General features: G+C 33.7%; 1 protein-coding gene across 2 annotated transcripts in view; it reads right to left on the bottom strand.

Annotated features, from left to right (window-relative positions):
• LOC106880055 (F-actin-uncapping protein LRRC16A) overlaps positions 1–12877 on the bottom strand; it is a 547921-nt gene that overhangs the window by 114911 nt on the left and 420133 nt on the right. The window contains exons 25-27 of one of the 2 annotated variants that reach the window (XM_089356189.1): positions 12659–12700; positions 9080–9149; positions 5951–6238 (exon numbers count right to left, since the gene is read on the bottom strand). In XM_089356189.1, the coding sequence (XP_089212315.1) occupies positions 5951–6238; positions 9080–9149; positions 12659–12700 (400 nt within the window). The remainder of the gene's footprint in view (positions 1–5950; positions 6239–9079; positions 9150–12658; positions 12701–12877) is intronic. The other variant, XM_089356195.1, reaches the window with a different exon arrangement.

The raw sequence follows: 12877 nt of genomic DNA, 5'->3' as shown, positions 1-12877 counted from the left end.
TGTCTCACTAGAAATATGGCATCAGTGGTGCTTTTACCTGGCACGAACCCAAACTGCATCTCATCTAAATTGATTTGCTCCCTAATTAGTTGGGCTATGACCCTCTCCGTAACTTTCATAACCTGATCTAACAGCTTGATGCCTCTGTAATTATTAGTGTCTAAAGCGTCACCTTTACCTTTGTAGCAGTTTACTATGGTGCTGCTACACCAGTCATTGGGTATGACTCCTTCGTGTATCACCTGGTTCTTAATACGGGTGACTAGGCTGTAGCCAACACTGCCAGATATTTTGAGCATCTCTGCAGTGATTCCTGATGGGCCGGGGGCTTTCCCTGTCTTCATACTCTTAATTGCTTTATCTACCCTGGTACTGTCAACTCGGATAGCTCTTATATATATAAATGTGTGTGTATGTGTGTGTGTGTGTGTGGAGGCGCAGCGGACTCGCGGTCATAGGATCGCAGTTTCAATTCCCAGACCGGGCGTTGTGAGTGTTTATTGAGTGAAAACACCTAAAGCTCCACGAGGCTCCAGCAGGGGATGGTGGCGAACCCTGCTGTACTCTTTCACCACAACTTTCTCTCATTCTCACTCTTACTTCCTATTTCTGTTGTGCCTGTGGTTCAAAGGGTCAGCCTTGTCACACTGTTTCACGCTGAATATCCCCGAGAACTATGTTAAGGGTACACATGTCTGTGGAGTGCTCAGCCAGTTGAACGTTAATTTCACGAGCAGGCTGTTCCGTTGATTGGATCAACTGGAACCCTCGACGTCGTAAGCGACGGAGTGCCAAAAAGAACAACTTCCTTATATAATCACACACACGCATTGCTATTTTATAACTGCCAGCAATTGCTTTATCACAAATTGCCGTCCTAGCTCCTGTGAAAAGGGATTACCCTGCTGTGTATAATCAGGGCAACGCAAAAAGTTGTTTTGCACAAGCATTTCTACAGCTAATTAGACGGATGAAATTTACGTACACTTAAAAATGTTACGCAAAACAGCCTTCAGACTTTCCCTATTAATTTCATTGTATTTTGAATTATGAACATATTTACATCATAAGGGTTTTTTCATTGTAAGGCTTTCTTTTTTAGTTGATTTTCACCTAGCAAGACTTATCGTAGATGGCGTAATAAGTCACACCCGGACAAGGTCGGGTTATACTGCTAGTATATATATATATATATATATATATATATATATATATATATGAATATGTATATAATTATTTTAGATTTATCTAAAGACTTAAGTGGTATTAAAGATTTCTTTGATTTTCAAAAGTTGAGATAGAAAGATGTGGAGTAATGTTGCAACTGTCTTGCTTGTGATTAGAGTTCAAAAATTCTTCTTTAATGCTTTCACAGTTGATTGAATGTGTCTAGCGACAGTCCCAAACAATCAAGGCTACCTGAATTTAACCCCTCAAGTTTGGTAGAGTATGATCACATGAATAGCCTTCCCTACTATGTCTGTGTGTCAATATTGTGTGAGTGTATCTTTTTGCACTGAAAATTAAGATGGATACTTAACTAGTGAACATATCTAGTGACAGTGGCAAACAATCAAGGCTCTCTAAATTTGAATAGTTATGTCTTGTATTTAATGTACTTTCTGTAATCAGAGAGGGGGAAGATCATAATTCTTGATTTCATTTCTCTATTCTTGTTCCATTTTTTTGCACGAACCTTCTTCCTGTTTTTATTTTCTTACTGACCAGCATCCTTGATTTTTAAAACATTATATATAACACATAAACAGAGCCTGAAAGATAGCTTTAAGATACATGGTGTATTTTATAAAATTGCCTGTCCTTGTATCATAATCGCATGAAACTATTAGTAGCTCTTTTGGTTGTACATTTAATTTGATATATATATATGTGTATATATATATATATATATATATATATACACACACACATTTATATATATATATATATATATATATATATATATACACACACACATTTATATATATATATATATATATTGGACATGGGTGATCATTGTATTCTTTCTTGTCTTGAGGTTCACAGCCAAACAGCTGGGTGGATTTGCGTGAAAAATGGCACACATTTGGAGATGGGTGCATATATTGGAATGTGGTTTCTATCTTTTCCCTAGCCCCCATACTTACCGAGAAAATCAATTAAAACATTTTCTAATGAAATTCTTGTTTGTTCCACCATTAAAACAACCAGTTGCTCACACAGTTGGCATATACCATTTTGCTAGCAACAAGGGGAGTACAGGATGACAGTCAGCCAAAACTTTCGCTATGCTGTCTGTTCTTTCACCTCTTTGTGGGGTTGATAATCTTAATCCTTAGTTACTGTTTCTCATTCAAACTACATAATAGGCAGAATTGTCAGATTAAGACAGTAGGGTGTTTTGAGGGAGATTTGGCTGCTATTTCTATCAGGTTTAGCTACCCTGTAGAGGTCTAAATCTAATTTTCATTCACATAATTGCATTTCAAAAATTTAACATAATCTTTTCCATAAATCAACTATTGTAAAAATTTTATACGATGACATCACATTTTCTATGTATGTGTGTGTACCTTAAAAGACGTCAATCATCACGATACACCTTCACTCACTCATTCTATTTCTCTTTCTCACCCTCTTTCTCTCACATATACATGTGCAAGCACGCACGCACACATACGTCCATTTCATATATCTTCTTTCAATTTCTGCTCTCTGCAAATAAAATTTGCTACCGATAAACTGCTTACAAAAATAGGGATCAATGTATAATTGCTTTATATGTTCATAATTAAATCAATGTTTTAATGATTAGACAGAGGTCCAATAGAATAGCTCTCAGAAACAGACTACATACAAATACGTCAATCATCACGACACACACCTTCACTCACTCACTCTATCTCTCTTTCTCAACCTCTTTCTCTCTCACATACACACGAGCAAGCACACATGCACACACACACACATGTTCATTTCATATATCTTCTTTCAATTTTTGTTCTCTGCAAATAAAATTTTTATGGATACAGCTGCTTACAAAAACAGGGATTAATGTATAACTTCTTTCTATGTTCATAATTAAATCAATGTTTTTATGATTAGACAGAGGTCCAATAGAATAGCTCTCAGAAATTTGTTCTTCACAACTCCTGAAGCTGTTTTCTGACAAGTAGAGGGGAGTCAGGAAATTTTCATACAGCTGGAGGCTCCAATCGAAACAGGGGACCCAAAATGATAAGGTTGAGAAATGCTGTTATAGATTATGCCTAACCGAAAACGATCACAGCCACATCATCCAAACAGACCAGGTAAAACTGGGCTTAGCTGCTAGTATACATATAAATTTGACATGGGCAATCCTTTCTTGTCTTGGGTGGAATTGCGTGAAAAATTACACAGATGTGTAGAATGATCCGGTGGTGATGCTGGACTTTGTATTTTTTCATAGCTCCCATGCTTATCGAGATAATCTACTATAATAATATTCTTGTGTTTATGAATGAGAAAGGAGGGGGTGATAGATGAATAAAGAAGGAAGGGATGATGTCATATTTTTTCCATAGCTCCCATATTTACCAAGATAATCTACTATAATAATACTCTTGTGTTTATGAATGAGAAAGGAAGGGTTGATAGATGAATAAGGAAGGATGGGGTGATGTCATACTTGGTAGTGTATGCTGAAAAAATAAATCAAACAGTGTTTCAACTCTGTGTGCATATATGTGTGTGTATGTAAAAGGGGGGGGGGGTATGTTAATGTGTGTGCGCAATGGAAGTGGGATGGTTTATCTTTGTTCGCTTAGTATTTGGGTTTATTTTTTGATTTCGTTGAATCTTGGTTGTTTTTTTTTAATTTTTGTTGGTCAGTTATTTTTAGTGTTTTGACAGAAAAAAATCATTCTAAAATTGTTTTTTTAACATAAGCGTACCCAAACAAGTTGAATGCTTACACAGAGCAGGTTTTACAGCCACATCATCCAAACCAGCCGGGTGAAACTGGGCTTAACTGCTAGTATATATATATATATATATATATATATATATATATCATACATGCTCTCATGTATGTATATGATGGGCTTCTTTCAGTTTACATTTATGAAATCCACTCATGTCAGCCCAGAGCTATAGTAGAAATAGACGAAATATCATCTTGCTTTGAAACAGGTAAGAGTTGGTGACATGAAAGGCATTTGAGGGTAGAATTTACACGCATATAAACACATGCCCACAGTCCAACTTTAGTTCAAGTGAATATTTCTAATATTTTTTTATCCTCCAGAAAAAAAAAGAAAAAAAATAGATACAGTTGATGGGTCAGATCAAATCATTATATTAAAAACATGCAAGCAACTACACTATTATATGATGGTACAAATGAGTGGGAAAAGTAACAGTTAACAAAAATATAATACCATGCATTGTAATGCAACAGAGAGCTGCACATACATGTAAATTTATTAATACATCACAAATACATACAGAAAGATTGGGTGGGATTCAACACAAAGAAAATGATTTCTAAATCATACATATACCTATGGTGGGGACGATATAATATTGTGAATACTTTTCTAACAATCAAACCTTTATCATCTATAGTACTCTAAAACTAGGTGCTAAAAGTATTATGGCTCACCTTAAGCTTTAAAAAATTTTATATTAAAATCATTTAAAAAGAGATAGGAGTGCAGACATTGCACTTTGCCATGAAGAAATACACATACACTAATATGATGGATTACAAATGGTTCTTTTAAAAAATACTCTGCCATTTCGGACTTTTCTGCAGATCATATGTGGTCATTAAGTGCCTAAAGACACAGTATTTGAAAACATGCTATAAAGGAAATTATTTTAACTTGGAACAAAAACTTAGTTGCAGATTCAATTTACCAGGATTCTACCAGTGTGTGATTAGATAGTTTAAGAAAACCAACATTGTATATTCTAATACTACAAACATCTACCATCATTTCCAGGTAAGAAGTTTTTGTCATACAGAAGTTTATATAAAAATTTTTTTATAATACTTTCATAAAATTTAGATATTCCAACTTTTTATGAAGTAAATGTTGTGCTATTTCAAATGACTATTAATTAACAATAAACTTTTATTAAAGATATAATTAGCTGACTCAAATGGGCCAATGGCATGGATGTGATAATTTAAGGAGGATAAGTGAATAGTATACACAAAACAATCTGAACTGAAATGTCCATTTTAGTTAGAGAAAGAAAACAAAAACCTAGTAGTAATTGCTAGCAACTCTCAAAGAAAACGTAGATACATTCAAGAAATTAAGAATTAATTTCTCTACAGGCATAATGATTTTCCCAAGACACAACACATTTCTTGAAGTTAATTTACATAATTAAAAAAAAATTACAAATAATTTTTGGAAAATCTAATTTTCATGATGAAACATGAGCTGAGAAAAATAATTCAAATGGGCCAATGACATGAACTTGGATACTGAAAGATGTATGTCAAAAACTCTTAGTTGAGATTTAATTCTCAATACAAAATATTCTTTCAATCTAACATATTCTTTGATTCATTTTGGAACATACTCACAAAGAAAAATGGACATATAATTGTTTTGTTATATTTCTTTCAGTATGCTTTAAGTGTATATTATGATTGATTGATTTATATGCAATATATGTGTGTGTATATAAATATATATATATACAAACACACTCACACACACAATAAATCAACTAATTATACTCTACAGCATGCATTGAGTACTTTTTCTTCTGTTCATTATCACAAATGTGTGTGTGGGTGTGTGTGTGTGTGTGTGTGTATTGTCTATGTATTTATACACACACAACACTCAAGGCTGCAAGCACAAAAAGTAACAGAAATCAAACACTAAAAATGTCTGACATAAAAACTGAGGTGGTATCCAACTTGCAAGAGGAAGTGAACTCTTACTTGCTGACTTGGTCATCCTGTTAGGGCCAAGATCAGGATGTTTTTGGGAACTGCCTGCCATTGAAAGGAGACTACTGAGAGAAATTTCAGACCCAGAGGATATCATGTTGTGATTCATCAACTGTGAGCTGCCAACCATCACACGATGTATTCCTGTAACATTGCTCCCTATTCCACTCTCTTCTGTAGCATCAGTACTTTCCTCAATCACTTCCTCCTGTTCATCATAGGTGTGCACCGCTGATTTTTCAGCATGCATCTTCAATGCTTGCTGCACAGCTTCATGATCTGATTGATTGAGTTGGCAATGAATATATTATGGGTGAATAAAATTTCATGGATATATTAGTTGAATAATTATTTTTAATACATACATTTAAAATTTACAATAAGAAATATATAGATTTTCAAAATAATGTACAAATACAATAAAATAAAAATAACATATTTTCCACCCAACTATTTTTGACAATACATATCAAAATAGGATTACATCATTAGTTACATGGCTTCTCTTGATATAAAAATCATAGATGACAAAAATTGGTCTCAAAAATCAGAAATTGTCATTTTTGGGATATGAAAGGTTTAAATCTTTTAAAAGAAGATTGATAAAAAAAAATGCAGGTAAATGGAAACAAAAATTATCTATACAATTTGATAATTTCATACTCAGTATAACTGGAACAAATACTGATGCAAGTAGCCAAGAATTGAAGGTCATATACAACTAGATATAGAAGTTGTATATAAGCAGTGTTACCTAAATATCATCATTAATGCTGAGCATAGAAGTTTTTCGTGCTTACCACAATTTGTCTTGAGTCAATGCATCTGTAAGGCCTAATATCTTGAGATTAGATCTTGCTACTTGCTTTGTTTTTATATACCATGAAAACTTTTCACTTATCAACACCTGAAATTTTCAGTATTCATCATCAATTCACAATAGTGGTTTCTCCTGCATATTATAGCTGATGCAAGAAGTTTGGAAAGATGCTACATTTATTGGCAAACTAAATTTTCTAGCTACAAATTTTATTAGAACTTTTATATGGTAGCTTAACCTTCAAAAAATAATAACCAAATGTCCGTATTAGTTTAAAAACTGAAAGGATGCATTGAATGATGTAGTCCTAGATATACCATCTCTAGCCCCTCTCCCTGCACAAAAAAAAAAAAAAGAGATAGAACTTTCATGGTTGCTCTAGCTTTGACTTTTGATCTAAGGTCAAATGGATTAGAACTGACCTGAAACTAAACAACAATTACATAAGACTTCTTTCTATATAATTTCAATATGAGGCATATAAAATGTATAAAATTATGAAATGTAATTTGCAATAACAAGTAATGTTCAGTAACTGGAAAAGAATGAATTGAGCATAGTTTGTTGGATATACATAAAGAAATAACAATACAGAGATTTAATTATTTGGAAAAGTAACTGAACATCATAAGTACATGTTGAGATATGACTTGTCATCATTGATGAACATACAAGGATTGTTTAATTCATGCAGGGTGAAACAGTGTGAGCTGATGGGGAAAAGGTATCTGTAGTAGCAATAAACCAAATAAGTCAGGTCTTAAATAAACTGAGATAAGATACATAAAATTATTCAAGCAAAAAAAAAAAAAAACACATACATGTGCAAAGGATCATAGTTTTATGATATAAAAGTACATTACATTCTAAGTACAGATATGATAGCCATAAATTTAAATTGGGCTTCAGCAACTTATATAGTAAAGATACAGTGCAATATCAAAACACTATGAATAGAAACCAAATTTCTTTACCATCAACTTTCTTGACAAGGTATATTCAATTGACAACATATTACCTTCAACTTGATATGGATCAAAGATCAAATTTAGCCTCAATAAAATCAACAAGAATTAAGTTTTTGTTGCAATCACAAATTTCGGATCTTTCTGAATTGACGGGCACCACTTTTCATTTATGTTTTATGTAGTGTTTTTGGTACCGAAACACTTTCAAACTTCGTACACTTGTATATAGAACAGATAAAAATTTTTGTATTCGAAGTTATTTCATGTAAAAAATTGTCGTATTTCGGTAATTTCAACCAATCACTGACGTCTATTGAGGTGAAAACAATTACTGCTGTGAATTGTGAACACCATACGTGCGGTGTAATGGGATCTTTTCCCTTGAATAAAATTAGTGCCGTTGTTTGTCAACAACTATCAGTGGTACTGTTATTTATAACATCGTTCGTGCGTTTGTACTGGATTTTAGCTTTAGGGTTTTAGGGTTAGGGTTAGGGTTCGGGTTTTAGAGTTAGGGTTACGGTTAGGGTTATAATTATTTTTGCCATAACCTAACTGATAACCGTAACCCTAATGGTAAAACCCTAAACCCTTACTAGGGAATAATGATATAATTACCAGGGAATAACGATCTTGACACCAGCAAAAGTTATTGTTTACAAAAACAGCAGTAACTGTATTCAGCTGTATAGACGTCAGTGATTGGTTGAAATTACAGAAATATGACAGCTTTAACATGAAATAACTTGCAATATAGAAATTTTTGTTAAGAAGGCTAAGAGAAAAAGATGTTTTATATGACACATTCTACCAGTATCCCAAGTTTGAAAGTGTTTCATTAAGAAAACAAGTGGTGCCCGTCAATTCAGAAAGATCCCAAATTTGTTCAGAAATATTCTAGTTAATTGAATCAATGCTAGAAAACTTATTTTATTGATTTCTACTGAATTAAAAGACTAAGTCAACTTTATAGGATTTAAAGTCAGAATGCAAAGGGAAGTAACTGAATATGATAAAATATTTAGTTTGCTATATATATGAACCAAAAGAGTTTGATTCGGATTCTGTGCTACCAGGATTTTTCATCAGGCTGGTGAAAATTTTAATGAATATTTATTTGGATTTCCAGCAGCCTCATGTAAAGTCCCGTTAGGGGCTTGGAAACCTTTAAGTAGCATGGAATATGAATCAAACTGTTTTGATCCATAAATGTATCTCCCAATAAATGTGTCGAGTGCCCTTTCTTTTGTTAGTCTACTTACTCGTACACACACACACACACACACCCACACATATTACTTATAATAATACCAACAACAATGTACAACTCACCAATGACTGACTGTGGCCGAAGTTTCCTTCCATATAATGATTTCTTTTTGTAATTTAGTTTGGGTGAATACTAAAAGAAAAAGTGACAATTTATAAAACAAATATCAAATCATAAAATACAACACATTTCCTGATAACATTAAAACAAAAAAAGATTCTACATCAACATTTCTTTCTGAAGAAACTGCCAGTTAAGTTTCACATACTTAGAAACTTTCCTTAAATATATATATTTATATATAAAGTAGAAGTATTTATGAGCTGAGGCATTGATCTCTATTTGTTTCAGATATCAAGATTAACAATGATATACTAGCATACTGCCTATCTAGTACCATGAATGTGGTTCTGAGAAATTTTACTTTAACCCTTTTAAAACCAACTCACATGTGACCACTCTTAGTTTTATGATACAAGTCTCCTGTTTTAAAGTGAACTAATTTAAAATTTCCCATCAAACTTTTATATTAATTTATGTTTTAAACACCAGATTAATGATGATAATATTATTTTACTAAATTCATCATCATTGTTTAATGTCAGTTTTCCATGCTGGCATGAGTTGGACAGTTTGACTGGGGACTGGCAAGCCAGTAGGCTGAGCCAAGCTCCAATCTGATGCCGCAAGGTTTCTACACCTGGATGCCCTTCCTAATGCCAACCACTCTGAGAGAGTAGTGGGTGCTTTTCATGTGCCACCGGCATGGGAGCTAGTCAGGAAGCAATGGCATTGACCATGTTTGGATGGTACTTTTTATGTGTCACAGGCATGGGGTGTCAGTCAGGCGGCACTGGCATCAGCCACAACTACAATTTCCATTTTGATTTCGATCTTGATTTTTGATTTTACTTGACTCAATAGGGCTTCTCAAGCACAGCATGTCACCAGATGATTCAAGGGTACTTTTAAATGGGATGGTTATGTGACACTGGTATAGGCTACGGCTGTGATCTCACTCTACTTGCCAGGTCAATCACAGCATATCTCCAAAGGTCTCTTGTCATTGTCTCTGCGAGGCCCAACATTCGAAAGTCGTGCTTCACCACCTCATCCTACGTGTTCCTGGGTCTCCCTCATCCATAGGTTTTTTTCACTGTTAGGGTGTGACATTTCTTTACACAGCTCTCCTCATCTATATGTAGCACATGACCATACCAGTGCAGTCGTCTATCTTGTACACCACATCTGATGCTTCTTATGTCCAACATTTCTCTCAGGGTGCTTACACTCTGTCGTGTGTGCACACTGACATTACACATCCAGCAGATCATACTAGCTTCATTTCTTTCAAGCCTACATATGTCCTCAACAGTCATGGCTCATATTTCACTGCCATGTAGCATGGCTGTTTGCACACATGTATCAGACAGTCTACCTTTCACTCCGAGCGAGAGGCCCTTTTGTTACCAGCAGAGGTAGGAGCTTTCTGAACTTTTCCCAGGCCATTCTTATTCTAGTGGCAATGCTTTCAGAGCATCCACCCCCACTACAGACTTGGTCACCTAGGTAGCGGAAGCTATCAACTACTTCTAGTTTCTCTCCCTAGCATGTGATGGAATTTGTTTTCTGAACATCTTTGGTGTTTATTTCCCCTGTGCATCTGCTGCACACAAAAACTATCATCCCAGTTAACCACAGAATTAATTTAAATGAACACGGTGTATTTCAACAGAAATTCTTGACTCGATTGTGGTACCAATAAATGTAGAGATTTTAACTAATCTATGTAATATCAACATTTACATATCTTAACATTTTAGGCCACATGAAATTTTTAAGCCCTGCTTTTATGTCTTTTAATCATTAGACTATTAACATATGTGAGTCCTCAACTTGGAGTAGGTCTCTGCTTCCATTTGAACTTGGACAGTTTTCTTTAAAATCATAAACTTTTCGTAAACAAAGACTGAATTTTTCAAGTTGAATTAGAACATCAGTGAAAATCTGGCCAGTGAAATAATATGTAAACGTCTTGGCTTTTCAAGTGATAACATCCCTATAGGTCAGTCTAGTCAGATTTGTTCTAAAACATATGAAAAGAGACCACATCTGAAGAGAAAAGAGAAAACTTTACACGCAGACAGTCTGAATGTCAGGAGCTTAGAAATGTGAGCACTGAAGCATTATGGCCAGCAAATTCTTGTTAAAATGTGTTGTAAAACCCCACCCACCAAAAACTGCCTGTACTAATACTAGCATACTCAGCAATTTCACATGTATATTCTTGCTTTTCTCTTAACACACACTGTACTTATTATGAACAGAACATGACATTTTTTTTCTTCGGACTGCTGTGCTCCAAGCAAACATTTAACAATGAAATGAACGATAAATTGAACAGGAATGACTACCCTTATCATTCACCCAACATCTCATCTATGTTATTGTTAAACACTCATAACCAACCCTTCTTAGCCAATCTTATCAATTTGATGTGCTAAACTTTTAAACAATATTCCAAATAACTTCACTGACTACCATGGTTTGCAATACTATAGTAATTAATCAACAGGAAAATAAAGTAGAATATAAAACCTCTTATCCAGATTTCACAATCTATTGGTAAATATATCTACAATATTTATTTAGGAAATGAAGTTTACTTTTACAAGAAAGAAGTCATTGTAGCAATAGATATTGCAGTCATCTACATCTCTAAAATGTCCATTATTTTAAAAATAAATTAAAATAATCTAAGTTCTCCATTCTTCCTAGAAATTAGGTTAATAATATCATTAGTATCCCTTACATCTTTAACATTATTTTCCTCATAGTTTTCATGGTCTGAATTAATATGCAGAACAACTTAGTGACAACAGTAGCATCCTTCTTTGATTCTTTAATACATTTTCTAAAGTTAATTTTATTTTAGAATTTCATACCACAATACCATTATTAACCTCTTTTAATTAATCTCTAATATCTATCACTTCAACTTTTTAATTTCTCTTTTTCTCTCTCTCTCTTTTTAAATAAGTTAACCAGAGGAAAAGAAGTAGTATCTATAAATTTTTTAGACCAACTCAGACTGGTGCCCAACCTGGATATGAAGGAAAAATGAAGGTGGAGAGGAAACTTTCTGGCTTGAATGTGGGCGTAAAAAGAACTTTCAGGTCTGAATCTGAGTGAGAAAGACTATTCCAGTCCAAACACTTGCACTGGAGTGGACTTGGCTAAAGACAGCATTAGATATGCTTTCACCCAATCAACCACTTACTGTAACTTGCAAATACTTTTACAGCTAGTAGTTACAATTTTTACAAGTACAAAATCTTCTCAACTTCCACACATCTTGTATAAAATCTTGTATTCCATCATTTTAACCTTGAGTTAAAACAAATTTGTAATGGAATTTAAAATATGATAATTTAAGAATCAAACTCTGAAGAAATATAAAAAAGTCAATATCACACGCACAAGAACAAAATCAATGACATAAAAAGAAGAGAGACAATGTTGATAAAAAACCAGAGCTATGTTTTTGGAACAAATAAAATAAAGATGGAAAAGAAAGGATGGAGAGAGAGAGAGAGAGAGAGAGAGAGAGAGTTAGAGAATGAGTGGGTGAAGATACTTACATCCAAGTCACTTAAATCCTGAAGCATTTCAATTGGTTTATACTGCATGCAATGGAAAAGGGAACAAAACAAGGCAGGTTTAGTTGAATTTTTTCTTTTTTTCTTTTCTCAGAGATTAAAAAAAAGGCATATGAAAGTTATAAAATTTTAAATAATAAAATGAAGAAGTGAAACATGCATAAGTTGTGAAGCCATTTTCATACTTTATGGACTATTTTG

This window comes from Octopus bimaculoides, chromosome 1 (assembly GCF_046866305.1).
Source record: "Octopus bimaculoides isolate indiv1 chromosome 1, ASM4686630v1, whole genome shotgun sequence".
Classification (NCBI taxonomy): Eukaryota; Metazoa; Mollusca; class Cephalopoda; order Octopoda; family Octopodidae; genus Octopus; species Octopus bimaculoides.
This window is presented reverse-complemented; position numbering and strand designations above follow the sequence as displayed.